The 27,457-nt window shown below is 41.2% G+C and overlaps 1 protein-coding gene across 5 annotated transcripts in view; it reads right to left on the reverse strand.

Annotated features, from left to right (window-relative positions):
• Positions 1-16,101: 16,101 nt before the first annotated feature.
• Positions 16,102-27,457, reverse strand: part of PPP2R2B (protein phosphatase 2 regulatory subunit Bbeta) — a 312,161-nt gene continuing 300,805 nt past the window's right edge. For all 5 annotated transcript variants that reach the window (XM_048487689.1, XM_048487688.1, XM_048487687.1 and 2 more), the window contains 3 exons: positions 24,018-24,187; positions 22,402-22,493; positions 16,102-21,750 (listed from right to left, as the gene is read on the reverse strand). In XM_048487689.1, the coding sequence (XP_048343646.1) occupies positions 21,471-21,750; positions 22,402-22,493; positions 24,018-24,187 (542 nt within the window). In that variant the 3' untranslated portion in view covers positions 16,102-21,470. The remainder of the gene's footprint in view (positions 21,751-22,401; positions 22,494-24,017; positions 24,188-27,457) is intronic.

Raw genomic sequence — 27,457 nt, forward strand, 5'->3', positions numbered from 1 at the left:
CTCAAATCACCACAGCCCCCCTGCCACCTATTCCTGCCCTCTGCTAAGGGAATGCTTCCAATTGGTGGAGAATCTACACCAGCTCTGGGAGCCCAACAAGAGCTCCTCCTCTCATTTCTCCAGTGTAGAAAAAAAGTTTAGGGCATTTAAACCACAACACATGTAAATATGAAGCATGCAACCCCCTTAATGTTGTGATATACAAAATAATAAAATTTGTTGAAAAAGGGAGCAAAGCAATATGTCCTATCCACAAGAAACGTCCATTCAAAGGTGTGCATCTGAGTAGCTATGCATTTTGAACTCACAAACACAAAGAGGAAACGGGGCCAGTTTCCAATCATTTATCCAAGTAAGTTTGTGAACAATTTTAATACTTTATAAATGCTGGGCCCAAGCTAGCCTGATTTCATGAGACCCCAGAAACTAAGCAGGGAAAGAAAGAAAGAAAGAAAGAAAGAAAGAAAGAAAGAAAGAAAGAGAGAAAGAGAGAAAGAGAGAAAGAGAGAAAGAGAGAAAGAAAGAGAGAGACACAGACAGACAGACAGACAGACAGACAGACAGGGTATACAGATGATGCTATATAAGTAATAATAATTATGATAGTAAGTCACAAAACAATGATGTCATAGAGATAATGACTGCTATTGTTCAGTAGTACAGGATGCCACAGGAACTATCCAATAAGAGGCCATGGAGCATGCAATTGTAATAAATGAATTAGTTGAAGAAAATTAGTCACCTTTTCATTGATAAAGTACTGTGGTTTTATGGCTTTAAAAACTGGACATTCTGGCAACAGAATAAAATATGAATCATGTTTATTATGTGGGGAGAAAAATACACTTTCTAGATAGGCATCCTCTAAGATCCATTCCTTCATCTTCCTTTCCTAAGGTGAATCATTTCAGAAAATATTATTAAAATAAAAAGGATACTAAGAATGCCTGCCAGAGAAACTGAACCATCCCGTTCTAAGTTGAATAATGGCGAGCAAAGACCGTCAATCTGCCATTTTTTTCTGTAGGGTAGGATGAAGAGGAGGGCATAATGAGGAAGAAATCATATATATCACTGGATATAGCAGTACAGCCTGACATGGGATTCCCTGGGGGAGTCATAACAAGGTGCCACATAGCCTAAAATACATTGGAAAGCTGACTGATAGCATTGTATGATGATAAAAAACCTCCTGCCAGCCCAAGGCTGTCCTTCACTTCCATCCCAGGCCAAAGAGGTGATGCCTGTTCCCAAATCCATCTCTTTGATCTTCTATGTGGACAGCAGTTGGGCCTTAAGGATGGAGAGGGGCAGGGAGAGGAGAAGCAGGCATTAAAATCAGTAGCCTAGCCGCAATGATGATAGAGAGCTTAATACTTCTTATTTGTTATGTCACTTATTCCTGGCACAGCAATCTTACTCCAGTGACAAACTGCATTAAGGGAGGGGTGAGAATGCAAAAAGCCCGCAAATTAAAAACAAACCAGCAGTGCTTACCGCTTTCCTGTCACTGATGGGTGATGGACCACTGCAGCTTTAGGCTAGGGTGTCAAGTGCAACGCAGGCAGCCGGCTTTCACATTAGATTAGTTGTGGAGCTTCTGGCTGCATCCATGCAAAGGAAATAGCATTGCCACAAGCAAACGCAGAAACCGAGAGGTGCTCTCCTGGAGGAATAAGTCTGAACAGATTATGTCAAGTGAAGATCATATTAGTTCTGCCATCATGACTAGGGTTTGCAGTTTCCTTGGCTAGCTGAGATCCTTATTTCCTACAATCCCAGCAAATCCCCCCAGCACTGATAGAAGTTTTCTCCTTTCCTAATTTTTGGTTCTCACTCAGCAGCACCTATCTTTTTGGACTGACTCCTCCACTCTACAATTATTATCCTTTCCTGTATTTTATCTGATTCTGGTTTTATCCTGCCCTTTCTTTATGCATACAGGGCCTTCATTTTCTTCCTACAAGAACATTTTGGGGAAAAGATAAGAGAGTGATGGGTCCAGGTTACTCAGTGAGATTCTTGACTTTTTGACTGCCAAACCCTTGCCACAATTCCAAGTCTCGCAGGCCGTTTCTGCATGGCCAGCTGAGCGGGGGTGCATCAGCATAGTTCATGTTCAGCTGTGTCCTGGAACAGGTAACAACAAAGGTAACAACAAAGGTAACAAAGGAGGTAACAACCAAGAGCCTCTGGGCATATGCACTAGTGTTAGCGTAAGTACATCTGAAAGTGTACAAAGTGTATCTGAAAGCTTACAAGATAATGTGGCTTTAGGGTAGGAAAAGAACCACAGTGTCTCAAATATTTAATGTTTTGACATTCACCATCACAGTGAGCCTGTGTGGCTGGAAATGATTTAAAAATAAATAAATACATAAATAAATTTGTTCTTCTCCACTGAAAGGCATTTATATGATGATGAGAAGTCTTTGGATCATTCAAGAAAGTAAACTGAGTTGAAATAGTACGGAATATGGGGTAGTCCAGGGTATGTAAACTGTACTTTCTACTTTGTGGATCCGAGATGTACTCAGAAGACACATGATCCAGCAGACTTGCTAAAGCTCCGTAGTTTGGGGCCTAATCAATGTGGTGGAGATGTTCAGGGAATCTTATGCATACCACCTTGAATGAAATGGGAAAAGGTGGGTGGGATAAAAGTGTATTAAATAATAAAGAAATACATATTTAAAATGTTTACCTTTTAGACAAACTGTGTAATCTTTCTCCATGAAATATGTATGGATCCCTTCATATTTCTCAGCTGACTTTCTGATTAACTGATTAACTGATTAACATGACAGTTCTTATAATTTAAGAGAATGAAGAGGGTTGTCCCTATTAATTTTGTCCTTATAAATTTTTCAATCTTATAAAATTGCAAAAATGTTTAAATCTGAGTGAAACAACAATAAATTCAAACATACCATTACCCAGTCATCTATACTGCACTGTACCACATCCACTAATAATGGGAAAGAATAAGCAGAGCTCCCAAGAAGCAAGGACCTAAGACACTGATGTATATATGATGATTGGAATTTGGCAGGATGTAGCCATTTTGCCAACTGAAAGTTTATTAACATGATACTTGACATGATACTTATGTTTGTGAATGTTTTTGAAACAGTACATGACAATAACTGAACAATTTAAAAAAGTCTTTAATGAAAGGATGTCACAGAAGGCAGGTTGAGGTTCTTTGGAATTGCTTGTAATTCATTTCCATCCTTAGACTACTACTGTCTGGAATGATTTGTGCTCTGAGATGGGACTTAAAGTTAATCCACATTTAATTTTGAGAAGTTCATTCATTATATTGATCAGCTGTGAATTCGGCAGATTCCCCCTGAAGTTGGGGCAGAGATTTCAAAAAATGACAGTTGATCTAATATCAGACAGCTTTATGGCTCAATAAAGATTTGAACCCAGGTCTCCTCAGAAACAGATGTAATGAAGATAACAAGTCTACACTAACCTGTAAAAGACACATTTTAAGCACATACAGTAACAATGTGAGGTTTCAATTTGCTTTTCACAGATAATCACAATCTTTTTGGCATCTTTGGGCCCTTTATCAGACATTTTAACCTCATCACAGTGTTCTTTCATGTGCTTGCTGACGGTACCTTGCTGGCTGCTGCTGCTGCTGCAAACGGATTAGACTCAGTGTACTCTTGATGTGATGCAGAAAGACTCTTCTAATAGTCTTTGGGATAAGGGTAGGCTTTATATGTATGTCTAATCACAGGAAGGGACGTGAGGGAGTTCTAAGGTGCTAGTAACAGCTTGGCATATCTGCATCTTTTTTGCTGTAATTAAACAAATGTCAGTCATTTCAAGACTATAATGTCAAAGCCAGCTCACAGCCAATCCCAGTCATTTACTTGGCTTTTAAATATAGTCATTCTTCACACACGTTTGACAACAGGATTCCTTCTCATGCCAGTGCTGCTCTATGATAGGGTAGGCGGCTGTACCAGTGTGACATAGACTAAAGACAGTTGGCTCCTCAGAATACACTAGCATAAAGAAGGGCTATTGTGTCTGGCCCTGCCTCTTTCCAGGAGAATTAATTTCCTATTTATTAATAAGAAGAAGAGAAGAAGAGTTTGGATTTATATCCCCCCTTTCTCTCCTGCAGGAGACTCAAAGGGGCTTACAATCTCCTTGCCCTTCCCCCCTCACAACAAACACCCTGGGAGGTGGGTGGGGCTGAGAGAGCTCCGAAAAGCTGTGACTAGCCCAAGGTCACCCAGCTGGCGTGTGTGGGAGTGTACAGGCTAATCTGAATTCCCCAGATAAGCCTCCACAGCTCAGGCGGCAGAGCTGGGAATCAAACCCAGTTCCTCCAGATTAGATACACGAGCTCTTAACCTCCTACGCCACTGCTGCTCATTAAGTTCAATAAATTCAATAAGAGGTTCTACGTGTGCTCAGCACATAGTCAGAATCAGAAATTTCACCAGGAGTCACACAGTTAAGTTTGAATTGAATCTGATGCCACTTGATCCAAGTGCAGCTAATTGTATAATCTTGCGCATGGTCTACATTTTGATCTTAACACTCAGGAGATTTAATAAATGTAAATGTGCCTAGATGTAAACTCAGAGGAGCAGTTACGCAATGTTAGTTCAACAACAACAACAACAACAACAACACAACACCTTTTACTGGCATATAAATAAAATAAAATAAAAATAGAATAAAACTACCTACATGGATCAATGTAGGTAGGGAGAAGGAAAATATACAATGTTAGTTCATAAACAGCCTATGTTTTAAAGCAGGGGTCAACAACATTTTGTAATTAAAGAACCAAACTATATCAACATTTAGCCCAAGGGGTCAACAGAGAGCTAGTATGAGAAAGCACATTTGCTTAACTGATAATATCCAATTCAACATCAACAAGCTGATTAATAATCCATAAAGATTCTGAAGCCCAAACACTGGCTGTTGTGAGTCCTTTATAAGGAAGTGGCACACACTTGGCCTCACAATAAGTAATAAATATACATAGGAGCCCCCATGTGAATGTTATAGGGCACTGACATAAATCTATGCATGGATCACTCTCTGATTACTGGCAGCTGTTCATCTTCTCACTTGCCTGTCTTCCTAAAAAACCTTTAGTTCCATAAAAATCTTTGATTGCCATTCTTTAACATTCTAGTCACCTACCTACCCAATTGGGAGGGAAGCAGGGGCGTAACGAGGCAGCCCTGGGCAAACTGTAGCCCTGGGCAAAACCTGAGTTGGATGCCCCCCCTGCCCCCATGGGCGGCCACTCCACCACGACCAAATTTTTTTGCACCAGGACATTGGTGCCTGCAGGGGGTGCATTTTTGGATGTATTGGCACCAAAATTTCAGGGTATCATCTGGAAACTGTCCTTATGGTACCCCCAAAGTTTGGTGCAGTTTGGTTTAGGGGGTCCAAAGTTATGTACCCTCAAAGGGGGTGCCCCATCCCCATTCTTTGCTAAGGAGATGGGGACTACCCTTTTGAAGGTCCATGGCACTGGACCCCTGAGCTATGCACCAAACAACAGAGTGCCATCATCGACAGTCTCCAGATCGATACCCCTGAAGTACCTGGTCTTTCATTCCCATCCAAGAATGCCCTCCCTGCAAGAACATCCCACAATTTGCCCAATAATCTTTGTTCTGCACTGAGTTTTCTGCATTGCTGTCAATGGGGGTTGCAGGCTGGGGGGGCACATTTCTGAAGGCACAGTCTCAAAACTTTCAGGGTCGCATCAGGAGACTTCCCTAATGATACCCCCCAGGTTTGGTGCAGTTTGGTTTAGGGGGGCCAAAGTTATGGACCCTCAAAACTGCAGCCCCCATCTCCTATTAACTCCCATTGGAAACAATGGGGGATAGGGGCACCCCCTTTGGGAGTCCATAACTTTGGACTCCCTGAACCAAGCCTCACCAAACTTGGGGGGTATCATAAGGACAGTCTCCTGATGATATTCTGGTGCCGCTAGCCTAAAAACTGCACCCCCTGCAGGCCACAAATGGAAAACCACTAAAAATACCCAAAAACGAACCCAGCATTTTGATGCCCCCTACAAGGTGATGCCCTGGGCAGCTGCCCACCCTGCCCAATGGGCATTACGCCAGTGGAGGGAAGACACCATGATATAGCCTGATCTCATTAGACTTCAAAAGCTAAGCAGGATCCATGGAAGGGAGACTACCAAGGAAGATCTTCAGAGGAAAGCAATGGCAAACCAGCTCTGCCTTTCATTTGCTTCAAAAGCCCCATGCTGGGATTGCCATAAATTGTCTGCAAATTAACAGCTCTTTGTACACCAATCCCTACTCAATGTTTCTTAACTTACAACTTTCATTTTTTAAAGAGCCATTTTGATTCTGCACTGAGCTTTTCGGCTCTACAGTCATAGGTGGCAGACCATTAGTATAAAGCCCAGTGTGCATGGAACGTTTACCTCAAGGGCCATAGTTGAGCGGTGGAGATGTAATGTGGTCTTCTTGTGTTTCTCTGTTTACATTCGTTCACTGCCTACCTTGCAGTTGCTTGCTGAAGTCTCAACAGGGCCTCTGATTTTCTTAGTTCTCTTAACTCCACCCATCTCTTAAAGGCACAGATCTTATCACGCCCAATAGTTGCAAGATAAAGGGCTTTGTTAAAACCCTTTAAATTACAGTTATATCGATATACCTGAGATTGCAGTTATATCGATATTGTAGTCCCTATCCAAAAATAACCCCTCCCCCACAAGAAAGAAGAAAAGCAGTTCCTTGGACCACACTCTGCTGTCCTAGAACTGATCTCTCTCCACACCCCTCCACACACCTACTTCCTGGTTTTCAAATGCAATAAAATACAGCAATTTTGCAGTGATTCTCTGCTTATATCGATATATCAATAATAATAAATAACAAAAATAGAAGTAATAACAAATCTGAAATGGGGAATGGAAAGAGGTGTGTATGAGAGTGCAAGGAGTGGGAGGGTCTGGTGGTGGGTTGGGAAGATGTCCTGGACAAAGCTGTGCTCACTGGCAGATCTTCCTCGCTCTGGCAGTGAAGAAAATTAAAGTCTCTCTTAAACTGGTGTTGCTTGGAACGGGGAAAATGGAAATTGAAAATGGGGCTTGGGCAGTGGTGGGATTCAAATAATTTAACAACTGGTTCCAGTGGTGGGATTCAATAATTTAACAACTGGTTGTTTACAAGCACCATTTTAACAACCGGTTCTGCCAAAGTGGTGCGAACCTGCTGAATCCCACCACTGGGCTTGGGGAAATACATCTGTACAAAAAATCTTGCTACAATGGACATTCACCCCTGCCACGCAGCACACCCCTGATGCATAAAATGACTGTTCATTTGCAATTAAGATTCTTCTGCAGAATATCCCAAAGTGAGTTTGCTCATACTAGCATCTGATTCTGTAATTTGCTGGACTGAAGTACCTCTGAAGTATGGAATGGAATGCTAGTCCTGAAGGACCTTTGCTTTGGTGCAGGGAACCACCCAATGCCTTATGCTGACAGATTAACAGCTGTTGTCAGTGTTGCCCAAGAACTTCCTCCAAGATGGTGCATTGCTCAGATATACTGCGCATTTATAACATCAGATGTGTCACCTGATGGATGAGGTAGCACCTTAGGAAATAGATGTTTCTTCATTTGTTGTCTGGACATGGTTCTGTCTGCACATGGTTGCCTCATTTATCTGCACATGATGAAGCTGTTTTGCCTGATAATGGATGTCAGATTGTCACTTTCTCTTACTACCGTCATGTCTATGAAGCATTAGGTGGTAGCACAGTGATTGTGTATTCTCACTGCCACAGTTATCAGAAATGTGACAAGTCATGGGATGTATAGCTCCCCAGATTTGAAGTGAAAGTTGTCCATAGTGCACACAAATCCATATCAAAGCTTCTTACTGTGTCCATGGTGCACACAACAAGGAATTTTGATATGGATTTGTGACAGACCTCTTAACTGCATTTTAAAAATTCCAAATAAACATTGTGGCAGTTGGGGTGATCCTGTAATCAAGTGGAAGTGTTTAAATGCACCCAGTTGATTCATGAAGATTCATAGAAGGAGCAGGGCATTTGCATTTATTTACTTATATCCCACTTTCTTCCGCACAGTTGGGACTCAAAGCATCTTACAACATCATTCTCTCCTGTTCCATTTTCACACAACAACAACCCTGTGAGGTATACCAGGCTGAGATTTTGTGACAGGTCTAAGGCAGCCCAGCAAGCTTCCATGGTAAAAGTGGGAGTTCAAATCCGGGTTGCCTCATATCCTAGTCCACCACTGCACTACACTGAAAGTACCATATGAGCAAAGGCAGCATGAGATTTATGCACTCCATGAGAAATGAGAAATGTAGGGAAATACTATCAGTTTAGTTAGAGGTTTATAATGGCATCAGATTGAGCATGGAAAAACAGAGAGGAACTCAGACTGCATTAGGGTCAGTTCACATAATATGCTATTGCAGCCATCATGAGGACTTTGATAGGCAAGGGGAGTTCTGCACCTCTCAGATACATGCTGGCTCAATTCTAATCTCAGTTTTGGTGCGCAGGTAGAAGCACATTCAGCCTTCCTCCCCTTATGCAATTTTTGATCCAGCAGGAAGCTTATGTTTAATAATAACTACACACCAGTTTTCCCATCAGAACCATTTCAGGATGTGAAATTTATATGGAAGGAGTAGCTGAAGCCATGTCTTTCCATATGCCAGCCATTATCAGAGTTGGGCTTCCATGTGTTGGGCATCACTTTCCCAAAATACAGCATGCACTCTTGCCCCCCACACATACCAAAGTTCCTTCTTGCAAGTTAGCTGAAAAGATCAGACCTGTTTTTCCTCATTCCATCTGCCAGTCAGGCTTCTTATAGACCCACGCCCTAGCTGTGTCCTTGGTGTGATGTTTGTTGGCTTCTCAGAAACATCTGAGAAGGTAGGAGACCTCCCCTGCAGTTTAGCTGTTCTGGTTGGTAGTAACTGCCATAGTAATCTAGGCCAGCAATTTCCAACCTCACTAGTGACTCACCAGTCCAAATTTACTTGGTATTGTGACCCATCTAGGGCTGGCCCAAGATTTTTTGGTGCCCCAGGAAAACTATGACGTTGGCATCCATCTAGTTCAGCACTGAATTTTCTACCATGGCTAACCACATGATTCAAGAAGCCAACAAATATCACACAGAAGCATAGCTGCCCCCACTACGAACCCCCAGCAAGTGGCATTCCAACATACTTAGCCTTTGCCTATGGAGGCTACTTTCCTGCCTTTAAACACCCTCTCATTCTTTATTGCTCCCTCTAGTCCCACCTGAAATGCTGAGCAACTCACTCTAACAACTATCAGGTTTTTGTTGAACAACATGTACATGCAATGAAAGAAAATACCAATGTATGAAATAGTCAGTACTGGGGTGTGTTTGGTTTCCGGGCTGTATGGCTGTGTTCTAGTAGCATTTTCTCCTGACATTTCATCTGCATCTGTGGCTGGCATCTTCAGAGGATCAATACTGTTTGCAAGGTCACATCTTGGTTTCCAAAGGAGTGCAATGGAAATGGCAGGGCAGTCATTAGGGAGGCTTGTGATCCACTGTCCACTGCCTGTGATCCACTGTGATCCACTGTCAAAAGCTTCACAGCCCACTTTTGGGTCTCAACCAGCGGTGGGATTCAGTAGGTTTGCACGACTGCGGCAGAACCAGTTGTTAAAATAGTGCTTGTAAACAACCAGTTGTTAAATTATTTGAATCCCACCACCAGAACCGATTGTTAAATTATTTGAATCCCACCACACTCTCAACCCATCAGTTGGGAAACACAGTTCTAAGCCATTCAGAGATCTCTGCCCTCTGTTAGCTAAACAAAATATGAAGGACATAATTGCTCTTGGCTGAGATTGAGTAGGTGCTGCTCAGTGACAGGCTCTTGGAATCATTTTTCTCAGCTGTAAACAAAGCATGAAAAAAGTGGATGAAAAAACAAAAGGAGGTGGTGGCAGGTCTTCTAGACTTGCTTTCTTAATGCAGTTTCCCCACCTTTGTGGCATACAAGGGGCTCCTGAAAGACAGCTTCTAACACAGCATCAGAAGCTGACACCTGAAACATACAAACATATACACAAGTGTTTGTGTGTGCCTAAGGACCATTTGAAGCTTTGTTACAGTACCAAAGTGAGAGCTCTAATGGAAGACAAGTAGTGAATGAGTGGAGCCGACTTTGAAAATTGAGGACTAGTTAACTTCAAATTAAAGCAGAAGATAGTGGTAGCAATTGTGAGAGGAACTGATATTTGTGCCATTGAAAATACTGTAGAGAAGAACTGATATTTGTGCCATTGAAAATACTGTATGAGGAAACAACATAAAGCACTGAATAGGTACAATTGAATCCTGCCATCTTGGCAACAAAAGCCTTGAAATGAGCAAGATAAAAGGAAAGGAAATAATTGGATTGGATCCAGCCAGCTTTCTTGCTCAGTCTTGCCCAATTCACCCTCTTACTACCACTCCTATCCCTCGGGCCTTTAGTCCATGATCCCCAGCATAGCTTTTTTGGTGGTCCCCTCTTTTTTACCAGCAGAAAAACTGGTTGGAAATAGCCCATTGTGATTGAGATGTTACACACGCATCCATACAAATAGTGCTGGTATGGACCCTGATGCTGCTTCCCCATCACAGGTCTATGCTTGATGCTAGCCGACAAATATAATTGCTGTACAAGTCAATGCAATTTGAATTTCATCCTTTAATAAGACATTGCTCAGTCATTACCTGTCTCTGTCTTAGTGGATGCTGTATCAGATGACCCAAAAAACAGGTCAGCATTTGGTTCTGTCAGAGTTTTTAGTATGTAAATGGCATTCCTCTAGCCTGTAGCAAATCCAGGAAATTCATAGCAGTGCATTCAACTTCTATTATTCTTGTGTAATAGCAAATGGACATTAATTTGGCAGTACCATTCCTCATTGCTTTTCCTGCAACAGAGCATACTGTCTTGGAAATCACCTCTTTTCTCTAGAAATTTTCTATTTGAGGACATTACAGTAACGTGGTTACGCAGCACACTGAATTGATGACTATGCTGCTAGCTCTTCACTTTTTCTTCTAGATTGTTGAATAATTTGTAACAAAATGTCTCATGTACAATACGGGAAATGCTCTGAAAACGATCCCTGGGTGGCACAATTTTGTCTTCTTTCACAGAGTATGTGATTTTTCAGAACTGCTAAAATGTTTTAAAACTTTTTACAAGTTGGTATATATGCTAAATTTTATTCATCTCAGTACACTTGACTGATCAGCTATTTTAAAAAAACTTCTAGGCTACAGTGAAATTAACATCTACTCCCTTCCCACATTCTCTATAGCACATATGCTGGATTCTTCTTTCAAATAAGACATGCTTTTAAAAGCCCTTTTGGAATGAATGGAGCCACCAAAAGTCTATATGTAGTCTTAGAACACTAAACTCGTGTGCAATAGAAACTGCTGTGTTTATATCATGATACTTTACCTTATGGGGGTTGGATGTGCATCCAATGCAATGGTAAAAAAGGTAAAGGGTTATAGTACTTAGCAAGTACTGTTTGTGAAAATATATGGAAATTTGGATCTGGGTCTCCACTCTTTGGCATGCAGAGCCAACCCTGAATTCCACTGAATGACCTTGGTCCAGTCTCTATCTTTCAGCCCAACTTAATATTTTCTGAGACTAAAATGGAGGAAGAAGAACCATGAATAGTATCCTACACTCTTTGGGAAAAAGTAAGAAAATGTAGTGCTTCCTTATCAAACATTTTAATGTATTTTCCTTCATGTAGGGCACATATGTGCTATAGAGAATGTGGGAAGGGAGTAGATGTCTGAATGCTATTGGTTAAGAATTACAGCTGTTCAGATATTTGCCCTCAACTCCATGTGTACTTTTATTCATCTTTATACTAGGTGTCAGATTTTGGTCCTCTGTACTCTTTTTATCGTGGTATGTAAAATGGACTATGTCCCACTTGGTCAGATATCAACATTCCAAACGAAAATCCTCTTTGCTGATTCTAAGAAAATTACATTAAACAGCATGAGACAGTTTGCAAAGATAATGGTTTGGGGGGAGAAACAAAAATGAAATATTGCAAAGTATCAAAAGAAATGAAGTGTCGTATAATTTCACAAAATACAAAATGCTGCCAGATGTTCACTAGTTTCTAAACTCAATGAATAAGTGTTGAAATTTGATTTCCCCTCCATAAAGCATACACCTTTTTAATAATAGTGACTGTTTCACAAGATATGTCCTTTCCTCCCCGCCCTGCATCATCTTAAGCATTTTGTGTTGAAAAAATATCAAAACAAACACTTGAAGAGTTCCACAGGGAGTCTCATGTCAGAACTGGGATCCTTGAGCTCATTATACCTACCAGCCAGGTGTACAGTTTTGCACTCGCCTTTAAACACTGCAGTCTGCATAGGGAGGAGGAACTGGCACTTCATTATAATCCAGTGCCAGCTGGGTTTTAGCTTTGATTGTGTGTTTTTTCCAAAAGGAAGGAGCAAACATACCAATGGAGAGAAAAAGCCAGCCCCACTGCTATATAAAACATGAAAGAGGGACTTTGACACAGAGCATGCAATTCATTTTGATTGTACCTCTCATGGTATGTTTGCTTCTGTAGCATCCACAAACACAGTACTTTTGCCATATAACCGCTGCTACTTGTGGGGGTATGGGGTAGGAGGGAAAGCCTCAGAGATCCTAGTGAGTGTACTGGAGTTCTTTCAGAAATCCATTCATCCCATCATCATCATGGTCAAATTCTGTACCTGCAGTTGCCCATTTCTGTTTGCATGAAAAGATACATCCAGACTATCCAGCAGGGCTCCAAGAGGTTAGGGGATATACATCAGCAGGTGTCACATGTATGTGGGAGAAATACAGTTGCTAATTACTGTTTGTTCTTCTAATAACTGCTATTGCTCATTTCATTATGTAGAGGATTTATATGCTGCCTCGCGGTGCCTTACCAGTAAAAGCAATACCATGAAATCATGAAAACATAATCAATATAAGACAAGCTATGAAAATAGGGGCATAAAAACAGCATAAAACAACCACTGGTCATCCCCCCCATTCATAAAACAGATCAGATGCAAACCATATTAATGTATGTTTTTCTACTCCTCTCCATCCCATGCCCATTTCACTGCCCCTCTCACCAAGAATCCTCTAACCCTTCCCATGAATCCTTGCCCTGTAGGTCAAATACCTTCAGTTTGAGTGGATCCTGGCTAGCCACTTCTCTTTCAGCCCTAGACTCTCTCCAATCATAGCCACTCATGCTTAAAGCCCCTCTGGACACCCCCAAGGGCATTTCAGAGCTTACTTTACATCCATAAAATTTCCCATAAATAATACAAAAATGGTCATATATTAACACCTATAGAGCAATAAAATACATAAGAACATAAGAAATTTTAAAATACCCAAATGTACATAAATGGGTCTCTGTGTTCTAAAACACCCTCTTTGAGCAGGTTCTTATAGGCAAGTACTCAATCAAAACATTTCTGGTAATTTGAATAATTTCAGGATAGAGCAAAGCATAACTTTATATATATGTACATAAAGTGCTGACTGAGGGACAAATGAAATGTTCACTTCTTAAAAGAGTTCGGTCTGGATTCTGACTTCGATATCCTGTAGCCATACAGCTGTTGTGGGGAATGGCTATTAAAAAACAAAGCAGAGCTGTCCAGGGATGGGGCTACCTCCCAGTACCTAGAGTCTGTTTCACCCCTCTTCTTGTTACAGATGCCTACTCAGGGACCCTGGAGCGCCCCACAACCAACCAACCCACCCTTGGACTTACCAAAGAGCTGGGACCTCCCTGAAGCCAGAATTGAGAAGGAACAGCAGAGAAATGGCAGATCCTGAGTTGCAAGAGCAAGCCTTAGCAGTTCCAGGGAACAGAGTGGAGGTGGCATAGTCCTAGCCAAGCTGCAATTAGCAGCCCTCAGAAACAGAGATATACCAGGAGAAAACGGTGCTGGGGCAACACCTGCTCAAGCCCCCCCCCCCAGTGCCCCACTTACAGTAGCCAGCAGAGAAGGTAGTTGGCAGTCCTGGGCAGCCTGGTGGAGCTGGGCCTGGCAGGGCTAGGCCAAGGGGCTCCTGGCCTGGCCGGGCTGCTCCTTCAGCTGGTGGAGGAGGAAGGCGGTGGTTCCAGCCAGTGGAGGGGGAGCTCTGGACGGGGGCGCCTCTCCACTGGAGAAGTGTGGGAGAGATTTTGCAAGTGACCCCTATGTGGGAAATATGCCCCTGCTCAGAAGCCTTAGAGTGTGGGGTGGGGCCAGCACAGCCCCAGCCAGGTTGCAATCAAGGAGAAGAGCTTTTTAATTTCACTTTTTAATTTTGCTTTTCATCTATCTTAAGCAATTTGAAGAGTTTCCTCAGTCATCCATCAAAGCTTTTCATTTCTTTTTCCTGATAATATCTCTAGTTTCAAGGCATAATTTTTCAGGTTTACATTCAAAGTTAGTAATGCAAATCTATTCTTTACATGGCCTTTAAACTCTTCACAAATGTTGCTTAGATTGTATTTTGGCACTATGAATATTCTGATGTTTTTCTTCAGCTTTAGTCTTATGTTTGATATTAACAATTCATGGTCTACACCACAATCAGATCCTGATCTTGTTTTAGCAGAGTGAACAGAGCTTCTCCATCAACTGCTTTCAATTATGTAATCTATTTCTAAATTGGCTGTCTGAGATGCCCATGTATACAGTCATCTGATTGCCTAAACATGTGTTCACAATGAACAAGTTGTTATCTTCACTAAATTCTACAAGTTGTTCTCCTGCTTTATTTTGTACTGAGACCTAATCTTCCAACAATATTTGATTCTGCTTTGTTTCTTACTTTTGCATCCCAGTCAGTGTACCCGTACTGTATATCATTAGATTAGAAATTCTTGTATGCGGTCCAATCTGGCTAAAGGGTGCCTAATAGTGTGCAATACTAAGTAGAGGAAGGCCACTGACTTCCGTAGATTCAGAAGGTTGTAACTCTGCTTAGGACGGCACTAAATTCCTTTAAAATTAGTGAAAGAAGCCAGTTGGGAACATTTTCAGAAAGACTGGTGCCCTAATTTAGAGGAAAAAAATTAGCTCATGACTGTTGTACGATGGAGTATCTATGGCTAGGCTTAGGGCAGTGCTAGAGCACATGCTTTGTTAGCAGAAGTCCTGACGGAATCCCTGGTATCTCCAGAATAAAACAGGCTTCCAGGTGGTAATGCTGGAAAAGCTCTGATGCCTGAATTAAACACTGGCAGTCAGTATTGATATGCTCAACAACTAATAATCTTGAATTTGGTCTTAGCTGAACAAACAAATAAAAGCATTATCTCATTAACTTCCCTGTTAGCCTGTGAATCTTTTGACAGGGAGAATAAAGGAAGATTTCTTTCCAATATTTTCTGGTTGGGAGTCCTAAAAGCCAATGTCCTGAAGATCAGCGGACACACACATTGCAACAAATCCTGTTTTCAATGGTGGAAGGCACTTCTATTATTTGAAAAGAGAGGCAGTGTTCACTAATGTCAATGCAGTCTCCATTTCACCCCACCTTGCTTCTAGGGCTCCACTGGTCCCCGGGACAGAATTTAGGGGGATGGTTGGAGGACTAATGGAGATAGGATATTTTGCTTCCATATGCACCACTCTACTTGTGTTAGAGGATCTAAGTCAATAACTGGTACTATGTGCCTGAGTATATCAGCTGATCAGACAGCGATCCTTTTGTGTGACTATATTTTGTGAACAGTAGCTGCATATATCACACCCAGTTCTTGATGTTAATCCTGCTTGCTAGATTTTTCTAGGCATACAATTACATTTAAATAGCACCAAGCTGTCCCCAAACTAGAAAAGTCATTATAACATCAGGATAGACAGGGGTTCGTGTCACATTTAAGAATCAGTGTAGATTTTTTAATAGTTATGTATGGCATCTGTGAAATATGACCTTTGTTCACAGCACAAAAGCTAACACCAAAATAATAAACCCACGCTGGGAGAAGAAGGTTTAATTTATTAGAGTACATTTTCCCTGATAACATTTAAATCAAAATTCCATCTTGTAGAAGATGATTACAAACACCATAAAAGAAACCCCACACTTCACCTCTCTCATTAAACCAACGTGCAGCATGGCAACCCATCTAAACAGAACTGCCAAGTGTTTGACTCCTTAAATGGGATTACAATGGGATTGAGGAGGCTGCCCCTAATAAACTCAAATGGAAGATTTTTGGCAGCTTGGCTTTTCAGAGAGGTTTAGGCTGCAGGTTAAAAATAATAGCCCTTGTCACTTCGTGTAGCCTTGTTATTGGAGATATTTAGTGCTGGGGCTGGGCCGCAGGGGTAATATCTAGGATGTGATAATGCAGCTTCCTGCATCAGTGAGCACAGTATTGATTATAAGCTGTCATAGCTTGGGTACACTTTATGGTACTCCACGAAACTGTCTTTAACAATGAATTATACCATGTCTCACTCACACACACTGCATTATCTAAATGGGCCATAATAGAATAAGTGTCTTCCCTTTATAGAGCTCTTCAAGATCTCTGAAATAAGGCAGCATTCAAGAAACGAGCCAGTGTAGAAACTTAACACTTCATGGCCATTTTAATGTTATGGGATTCTTTTGAGGACTTTGACCAAGAGCTTCAGCAAACTGTCCTATGTCATCAAGTCAGCCTCTTTGTTGCCAGAGAAGTAACCAGCAAACATTTCAAATTTGTGATACACAGCAAGGAAATGGAGATGACCATCCCAGACAAAACAGTTTTATTCTTGCACTTCATCAACCTACCAACCACTTTATACAAGTCATCTCTGAGTGGTGATGGCATAAGATGCTGCTGCTAGAACAAACAGATGTAAATGATCTGCTCCATGATAATCACTTCTAATAGTTGGAAAACCCAGTAGTCCCTGCTGTTTGTTGGGGTAATACAATGTATCAACTGACCCAATCAGTAATAACGCACAAAAATCCCATGGTATTTGAAACTACAAAGTAATGCTTATGCTACTTTTGCATACAGCAGTAACCTATTTTCCAAAGATGGGATTGGCAGGTTTAAGAGCCACAGAAATGGTTTCAGGTATTATATACTCAACTTAGCCTTCTTCCACACATGGACTCTATGGACTCACCTTCTATTTACTCCTTCAAACTTCTCTTCTGATGTGCAATGTTTGACTTTGCCCTCCAAACCATGCTTTGGGTTTTTGGTTTGACTACAGTGCTTCCCCAAACCTTGAATTTCTTGTTTCTTTATCATCTTCAAGGACATACTTTGACCAGCACTGCTATTACCCCTAATGCTGTGGAGTTTTACTTGTGGGCAAAGCAAAACTTTTAGCAGACTGAGTGGTGATGCAGCTGTGGAAATAGCTAGAAAAGATAGTAAACACTATGCAGGACACAGTGTGTAACACACTTCTCTCTGTGATACACCTCTGAAGATGCCAGCCACAGATGCCGGCAAAATGTTAGGAACAAGATCTACCAGACCATGGCCACATAGCCCGGAAAGCCCACAACCAGTTGAATCCAGCCGTGAATGCCTTCAACAATACCATGCAGGACACTGATGGATGGGTGGTGAACTTGGACACTTTTACCCATGCAACAATAAATAACCCTCCTGAGGTTGTATGTAGCCCATGAGGATGCCATTTCCACAAGCTTTCTTAACAATATAAATCCTAACTCTGCTATAAGCTGGGACAAAGAAATGCATTGGACTACATGCACCAAGGTCTGGATACACTGTCATGAGATAATGCTAAGACTGTGAAGAAACTTTGTGCTCCTTGAGAATCTGTGTTTGATCTCATATGAGGTTGTCCTTTGCTATCATATAACCATATAGCCTCCCGGAGTCTTCATTACATAGTCCTGAGTACTTATGTATACTGTACTCACTGGGAAATCCTTAAAAGGAAAGGGATGAAGGGAGACAATCTGGCCCCTTTGAACACAGCACCGAGACTGGTACTATCAAGGATACACTTAGAGGATAAGATCCATAGGACTGCGCTGTAAGCTCTTGTGCATGCAGTAGGTTTTGGTATTATTCTGGTAACAGCTCTCCACTCTGCTGGATATCCCACCTTTGAAACTCTTCTCAGAGTTTCTAAAGTAGCTTATTACACAGTGAAAATAAGCTCATATTGGGAAATCTGAAACCCTGTTGCATGCATTCAAAGTCCTCTCATGCATCTAAATGGATTCTCTGGATCATTACTGTAACCATTTATCTTATTCTATAATCCTAATATAGACTCTGCACTTTCATTACTTGATGCTGGGGGCAAACAACTGGAGACATTACCTTCAGTGTCCTATGTGAGAGCGTCCCAAGGCCATCTGGTTGGCAGCTGAATGCCAGATTAAATGAACCTTGGTTTTTACCCAGCAAGTTAATCTCTCCCTTTATACCTGTCACGTTTATCCTCTGGTCTTAGGAACATATGTGAGGCTCAAGTGAAGTGGGAGGTCACTGAATCTAGGTGATATTTTTGGCAAGAACAAACCCTTTAGGTCTTGCCGTGGTTGATCATAAGTTTGGTTCCTCAGCATCTGGAAATCAGCAACTCCACACTAAAGCATCTTGGAGACAGTTTTACTTCTGTTACCAGAGTGCAGGCTTTCTTTACAGGCAGAAAAAAAGAACTGTTTTTATTTAGAAAAATGACTCATTAACTCCTGCTATATTTTATCATTTCAGGGTGTGTGTTTTTTTTTAAAAAAAGAGGTTACTCCTGAAAGCCATTGCTTGTAATAAATTCATAAGCCAGCATACTTTTTGTCCTGTAATCATTCTTTTAAACAAGGCAAATCTAGTTTGTCCCTGTCCTCAGATTTCCCACAAAGAGTAGACAGATTATAAAGTAGCTTATTAGCAATTAAAAGCTTCGTTCCAAATATTTGAAGATTTTCCTTTTCCCCCCTCCCCATGATGAAATCCATGTCCACCAAGGCTCGGTGTGGCCTTGAGATGTCTCTTGAGAAAGCTGCAGCCAGTCTTATTGGTGAGGTACAAGAGTTGATAGGCCAGTACAGCAAAACGTGGGCTTCCTCTCATCCTTTAGTGAAGAGTGTATGTGGAAATTCTTGTACACTTCATGGCAGCAATCATACACAGTGGAGCTACAGCCCCACTTTTCACAATCAGAAAAAACACATTGATCTTCAAATATCCCTCTTTTGAAAAAGAAATGTTGATTTTTATTTCTTGTGGGTTCTGTTCTCTGATTGCAATTCCTTTTTTAAAAATTTAACTTTATTTTCACCCAATTGATCAATTGTTCAAATAAAGAAGGGACTTGCATTATCCTTGTAGCAGAACAGAGCAGTTTACCATGCAAGGACGAAGAGCTAGTGTAGCTTATCTTCATACTGAAGAACCATGGACAACCTCTCTTAGAAAGCAGCCAGGCAATAATAGTAATACATGTTGGTTTGGTTATCTTTTTTGTCTGTTTCAAATGCCATAAAAGTACTAAAGAGTTCATCTTTTCAAAAGAGAAGGGGAGAAAAAACGATGTTCAAATAAATAAATAAATAAATAAATAATAAATCTTTTTGAAACACACAACTAAAAAGGAGAGGAAGAAAAGTCGCAACACATTTATGACATGCAAGAAATTAAGAGAGTATGATCAAGTTCTCTTGACCAAAGGAGCAAGGGGGTGAGGGGTGGGGGTGGAAGCTAGATCCAAACCAAAAAAAATGACAACACAGGAATTGCAGAAGAAAGCTCAGATTCATTTTGTTTTGCAAGAATTGCAAATTTGGAAGCATTGTTTCTAAGGTATTTCATATACCAGCAAAAGGCACCACAGGATCATCACAGCCAAGCCCATACGAGGCTGTTTGTGGGACGTATGAAGGAAGAGAACAACCTTTAAAACAGTGAATGATGGGTCTAAATGTTCCTACTGTATACCTTTTCCTTCTATCTTAGATTTGGTTTTTTTCTGTAAAAGGACCTTTCCAAACACACAGAACATATTCCTAAAATGAGATTCTCTCCCCCCCTCCTTCTGTAGAACCTGCATGGATCTACTACTAAGAACACACTGTTCTATTCACATGTAATGAAATAGGGTGGCCTTGCTGCTGGAGATAGAGCTATGCTAGACAGGCATGAGATATTTTAATGCAGTGGGTATTTTTCTTTTAAAAAATTAAGCAAGGTAGATTTTTTAGCAAGGGGGCAGAAAAAGACATATTCAAAAACTACTTTAAAGAGAAACAGAACATGAGAATCAGTTTGATTTGTGAGGCAAAATAATAGCTCTTGATGTTAGCAGGGCTTTTAAAGTCTACAAAAGTACATTGGCTAGAGTAACACAGAAGAGATTCTGAATGTTATACAGCCAAATATATTGTATATTTTATTTCAATGAAAGTTAAACAAATACTCAAATATCTTCCATTGGAATCAGTGGTGTGTAAAGCATAGCTAGATTGAACCCTTCCAAAAGTAAGTGGATGGTACAGTCATGGTAGAACAGTGTGTCTGACCCCCCAGTGATGTAATGGATAGTAGCCAATAGATGCTGGCCATAATCAAAATATAACATGGCACTTCAATATGCAATGTATCCTCTAGCTGAGGAAGGGTAGGGGAGAACACCATTTTTCCAGAACAAAATACTGTGTCTCTGCAATACATGAACTAGTTAGGACAAAAAACTATTTGCATTTTTCTCAACAACTGAGTTACATCAACACATTTATTGTGCCATTAACACGCACAACAAATGTTAAGCTGGAAAGGCCCTGAGTTGACAAAAGGAATATGCCAGCTGAAATGGGACAATGGACAATTACAAAGAATGAACTGGCAATGGAACCTGAATTCCTGTTTGTTAAGAGAGCATATAAAAGGAAATGAGTATCTTCAAAAATCATAACAACAAAGCTTAACCTTAACATATCAAATTCTTGTTTTATGGCCTGTTTGACACTTTTGTAAATATATATATTTGTAATGTTAATTTAAATTGGCAGATGTCTAGAACATCATAAAATACCTTAAAAACCTCTAGTGAGGACTGGGAAAAATAAAAGAAACTTTACGTTAATTCAAGCTTGCTACTGAATTAATAGTGTAACTTGGTGTGACTCTTAACAATGATAAGTAAAATGTTCCTAATAGGTTTTGTCAACCTAATTTCTTAATGTTTGGAGGAAAGCAATGAGTCTGGAATCTGAGTGCTTACCTCTACATAATTAACATCTGCAGAGGAATAATGAAACAAACAAGGAGGAGAAGAAAACAGAAGAAACATTTAAAACCTTATGTTTGCTAGTATTCAGTACATAAGATTCCTAAAGAATTATCTTTTTTCCCTCCTAGTTAACCTTGTCCTGAAATATATACAGGTTATTTGTTGCTGCCACCGCTATGATATTTTCTGAAGGATGCCAAGCTGTATGCAGGATCTTTTTGCTAAAGTCCAGACTGTCCACGCTAATTTCGTCTTTTCTCCTTTTGCCCCCAACACAGACTTTGCGGGGTTTGAGGATGGCGCGGGGTTTGCTGTTTTCTCTCGAGGCCTCCAGGGTCACATCACGCTTGGTGTTGCGGTCAAACATTCTAAAGAAATTGTTGTAGGAACCAGTCATGATGACGCTGGGAAGCAAGCAAAGAAAATGGAGGAGAACTGGACATGTGGCATATCAGAAGAGATTAACAACCCTTCTAGATTCCCTACATTGTACTGTTTAGCTACCCTTTTTCTATACTGCCCTCCCAATCAGCTGTTGCCACAACATTTTGCACATAATATCAGTCTCTAGAGATCCCACTGGGTTCTCTTCCAAAAATAAGAGTTGTGAAGAAGCACCATGCAGTATGGGGCAAGGGGCACTGGGGGGGGGGGGGGGGGGGGGAAAGTTCACTATTTTCCATGTTTGCTGTATGTGGTTACACATAATGTGTGCCAATCTGCTTTGGTCTGCAAGGTTAGTAACAGCAGTGCCTACCCAAACTCCATATAGACCATTCCTTGCATTAGGAAGTATTTTCTCTTTAAGGGATTTCCTGTTGCACTTAATATAGTGGCGTCCTGCTTGATGACATTTGGAAAAGTGCAATGATTTATAACTGGTATTTTTCTGATAAATATATTTCTAAATTTGATCCGATATTTTATTTTTGGTTCAGTGTCAAACACTGCACAATGAAACAGGAGAAATAAAAGAAAAATACAAAAAGAAACATTTGGGGGAATTAAAAGAGGAAAATAAAACCTTTCATGTAACCAATAATGATGGTCCTCACCTGTCTGACCCGTTCCACACACATTCAAATTTATCAAAAATGCAATCATTCTCGTACAGGGAACACAATTTGCTGCGGAGGTAATCATGAACCTAATGACAGACACACAGAAACAAAGAATGGAAACAAAAAAGCATTATGTAAGAATTACATACTAAAGCTTGACTTTCAAATGTAGTTCTTTCCAATTCAGCATCTTACAAATTGACGCATTTGTTTTATAGCAGGCACATTAATTTATTATTCTCTCTGAAATATTACTTGTGGAAAGCACAGCTGGGGACATAAACACTACTGCTGCCTCAAATACTTGGGAAGATTCTTAAGAGCAACACTGGGAGGTGGAACCGCCATTCAAGTAATTGCAGAAAGGGGCAGGAAAGGGCAACTTCAAAAAGAATATATCAGTAACAATGCAATTCTAAGACCCCTTTCCTGAGAGTAAGCCCCATTGAGTAGACTTCAGCAGACCACTTTAGGGTTGCACTAAAGGCAATAAAGATATTATATATGTAACAAAGATTCATGGGGAGAAGTTGTCCAAAAATTAATTCACACACCACCCTACATGGGTCCATCATCAGAACCAGGCAGTTGGAGATAGCAGCGGTATCATTATCCAGTAAATGATACATGTGTGTGTGGAAAGACAGACCTCTCCTTTCCACAAAACCTAACACAGACTGGTTGTGGTAGGTTTTCCAGGCTGTGTGGCTGTGATCTGTTACACACTAGTATAACAGACTTCTCTCTGTGATACGCCTCTGAAGATGCCAGTCACAGATGCAGGTGAAACATTCGGAACAAGATCTACCAGACCACGGCCACACAGCCCAGAAAACCCACCATAACTAGTTGAATCCATCCGTGAAAGCCTTCGACAGTACATCTAACACAGACTCTCTGTGTTAGGGAATGTTACATCATCACTTTCTCTGAATCCCACAGTTACACAAATTACCATGCTATTGTTGAAAGTCATTTGGATAAAGCTATAGTTCAGTGATAAAGTTGCACAAAGTTGCATTGCACACAAAAGATTCCAGGTTCAATCTCTGGCATCTCTGTTTTAAAAATTCCAGGCAGCAGGTACTGAGGGCCTTCTCTGCCAAAGACCCTGACAAGCTTCTGCCATCTAGCGCTGAGGTAGATGGACCAATAGATTAAGTATTTGATTTGATCTTTAGGTATGAGAGGGGGTAAAGGCATCTTAACCAAAGCTCTGCCCCAAAGAGAATCTCCCTTCAGCACAGGGCAGAGCACTAGTATATAATCAGTCTTAGTCTTGTCCCTATAAGTGAACCATTTCCCAAAGAACTCTAATCTCAAGCACCAAGTGACACCATTACCCAGATAACATCTCTGTCTTATCCTTATCAATTGAAGGAAGGAACGGAATTCTTCCAGATAGTGTTCAGACACCCATGCATTTCCAGTCATTTGTAAATTTAGGATAAAAATGTTCACTTGATTCTCACTGAAGGATTCTTACCAAGCAACTTCAAAATATCAAATAAACAATAGTAATAGAATACCTAGTGCCGTAGAAAGCAGTTCATATGTTAATTCCCATCCCATTAATTCGCAGCACCCCATTAGGACTAACAGAGAAATACCTGGTATGTCTCAATAGGCCTGTTCTCCATGTTCAGGTCCCACACCTTCACTGTGAGATAGTCCCTAGTCATGATGTACCTCCCGCTGTGGCTGAACTTAACATCAGAAATAGAAGAGATGATCTCAGAAAAAAACGACCTGTTACTCGGGTCTTCGGGCTCTTCAAAAACTGTACAGGAAAAACAAAACAAGCAGCATAAAATCGGGTTAAAGAAGAAGTCAGCAAAATTTGTGTCAATGCTATAATTACTGAAATATTCCAATTTCTATCATTCCTGTAGTGTGGACACATCTCATGGCGAATTTGGATATAATAATGGCTGTCATTTTACAGAAAGGAATGGATCATAAACAGTGTAGGGAGAATTAGATATTAGCTATATAGATACTTAGATATTAATTAATTTATTATTTATTAATCAAATTTAATATACCGCCCCATCCCCAAAGGACTCTGGGTGGTGTACAGATCAGTAAAAACACAATCGGATTAAAATTCCAGCTAAAACCATAAATTAACAGCAACTCCAACCTTAGCTCTAAAAAACTAGGCGACAAACATCAGCAATAAAACTCACCAGGGTGATGAACACAAGAAGTGTGTACTCCAAGGATGGAAAATGGGATGCAGGGGATGGCACCCTCAATGGCTGACCACCCCAAAGGCCCAGCAGAACAACTCCATCTTGCAGGCCCTGCAGAATTGTTTTACGTCCCGCAGGGCCTGGATGGTTGAGGGGAGAGAGTTCCACCAGGTTGGGGCCAGGGCACTATGGGACATATGGAGACAGGCGGTCCCTGAGAAATGAAGGCCCCAGGCCGCAGAGTGTCGTAAAGGTTAAAACCAACATTTTAAAGTTGATGTGGAACTCTAGCGGGAGCCAGTACAGCCGGCACAGCACGGTCGAGATGTGGTCCCACGTTGAGCTACCCGTGAGAAGCCGGGCCACCGAATTCTGGACCAACTTCAGCTTCCAGATCAACTTCAAGGGAAAGCCCACATAGAGCGAGTTGCAATAGTCTAGCCTGGAGACGACATGGCTCACTGTGGCCAGGTCAGACTGGGAGAGGTAAGGGGCCAGCCGGCATGTTTGGTACAGCAGGAAAGACACCATAGAGAGAACTGAATCCAGGCAAACCCCCAGGCTCTGGTAAGAGGGGGCTAATGATAAAGGAGCTCCTTCCAGCAGCAGCGGCTGAAACCCCACTCACCCCCTTCATGGCCCACCCACAGGACCTCCATCTTTGATGGATTAAGTTTTAACCTGCTTTGCTTCAGCCAACTGGCAACTGCCTCCAAACAATGCTGGAGAGCCACAGAGATGGAGGTTGGTCTCCCCTCCATCAACAGATTGATCTGAGTGTCATCAGCATACTGGTGACAGATGACCCCAAAACTCTGCACCAGCTGAGCAAGGGGACACATATAGATGTTAACTATATGAAAGATTTCTATGATGTCCACCGGAGGGCAGAAAGTTGTGTTTTATTAATTTACAAGTGGGTCCCCAACTGTGCTGTAAGATTAGAAGGGGGTCTTTGAAGAAAATTTGGGAACCACAATTTTGGCACCTCAGAAGACCAGTTACCCATCAGTCTTTTTCTCCCCCACCCCTTGATGTTCAATTAGCACATGTTCATTCTTCATCAGGCCATGGAAGAAGATCTCTACGAAGTCCTATTTAGTGCATATCTGCAAAAGCCCCTTTTGCTGCCTTCAGGACTGGTACTCCACCCTGAAGGTTGGTGTTAGATTGAATGATAGGAGATAAAAGGAATGGGGGTGGGGGTAAATTCCACATCAGTTCTGTCCCATTAGGATTTTATAAGGTCCCAAGATTTGGTCAGGACAATTTCTATCCCTTTTCTATTTTTCCCCCTATAACTGACTCTTTACTGCTGTCAACATTCCATGCATGCTCAATTTTCCTCAAATTACTGGGTATTTTTATTTTTTGTGGTTAATTGACAGTCCTATTTTTCTGTGTATCTGAGGAGTCCCTTAAGTATGTTGAAGCCTCAGCTTTGTCTGGTTCTGTTGCTTTATCACTTTGGCGAGACAGCCTTACCACTTCATACATATGAAAGTACTTTCTCCCCTGATTTCCCCTGCCAACTTGCAGCCAGTCAGGAAGCTAAGTGCCCATGCAATCCCTATGTTAAGAACGGGATAACCCAGAAAGGGGTGGAGTCTGAAGGGAACAGAAGGCTGCTGCACTCATGAGGTTGGAGGAAGCAAGGCTACCAGGCTGGGACCTGGATATATTATTATAAGCTCTTAACACCTTGTTTAAGGTAACGGCAATGTTGTTGGGAACTAGTGGGAAGGGAGATGCTTAATTTCGCTATATTCAGTCAGTCAAGTATTTATTGTTTGAGCCATTGGCTATAACAATACAGAGATACATGCAGTTAAAACAGTAACTTAGTTAAAACAATAATTTAAATTAAAACAATAACTTAGTTTTACATTAAAATATAAATTAAATTTGGCTATATTGTAAATGTTAGAATTTATTGTTTCAGGGTTTTTGTGTGTGAATGGTGAGAGTTCTTTTGGGGACCTTCATCATCTTGAATCCAGTACACCCAGCTTCTGGAGTTTCATGAGCCTCCCACTTGCAGGAAGAAATGGACTTGGCATTAAAAGACTGTAAATAGAAGGACTTGAAATGAAACTTAACAGGACTTTGAAGTGTTATGTTAAATGTTAATGTTTGATGTTATATGTTAAGAAAAGTAAACCATTGTGTTTAAAATTTAGTTGTTGCAAACTCCTTCCAAATTCTGCCCCACAGAACCCATAAACTGAGATTACAGCCAACTCTCATAACATGCCACCACCTTGGGAAAAAATCTGCCCTCCTCTTGGTTGCCCTTCTCCAAGGCTGACACTAAAGGGGTTTGTCTCATTCGCATAACCCAGTGATGGCGAACCTTTTTGAGACCGAGTGCCCGAACTGCAACCCAAAACTCACTTATTTATCGCAAAGTGCCAACACAGCAATTTAACCTGAATACTGAGGTTTTTGTTTAGAAAAAACGGTTGGCTCCAAGGTGCGTGTTACACGGGAGTAAGCTTGGTGGTAGTCGGTGGCTTTGCTTTGAAGCAACCATGCAACGCTTCGAATGGGTGAATCATGACCCCAGGAGGGTTTACTCAGAAGCAAGCCCCATTGCCAGCAACCGAGCTTACTCCCAGGTAAAGGATTGCACTTTAATTCTTCCTATGAAAATCAGTGGGGTTTAACAGCGCTTAACAGGTTACCTACACTGATTCCCCAAAACTAGGTCTGAGGTTTAATGCTAATAATCTCCCTGAAATAATTACACTGTTATCACACTGGGGACTTGGTGGAGGGAGGGGGAGGGGTGTGGGGAGAGAGGGAAGTAAAACTTTCACTTTCTGAAACCCAATAACTCCACCACCACAAAATAG

Source organism: Sphaerodactylus townsendi, linkage group LG03 (assembly GCF_021028975.2).
Source record: "Sphaerodactylus townsendi isolate TG3544 linkage group LG03, MPM_Stown_v2.3, whole genome shotgun sequence".
Lineage (NCBI taxonomy): Eukaryota > Metazoa > Chordata > Lepidosauria > Squamata > Sphaerodactylidae > Sphaerodactylus > Sphaerodactylus townsendi.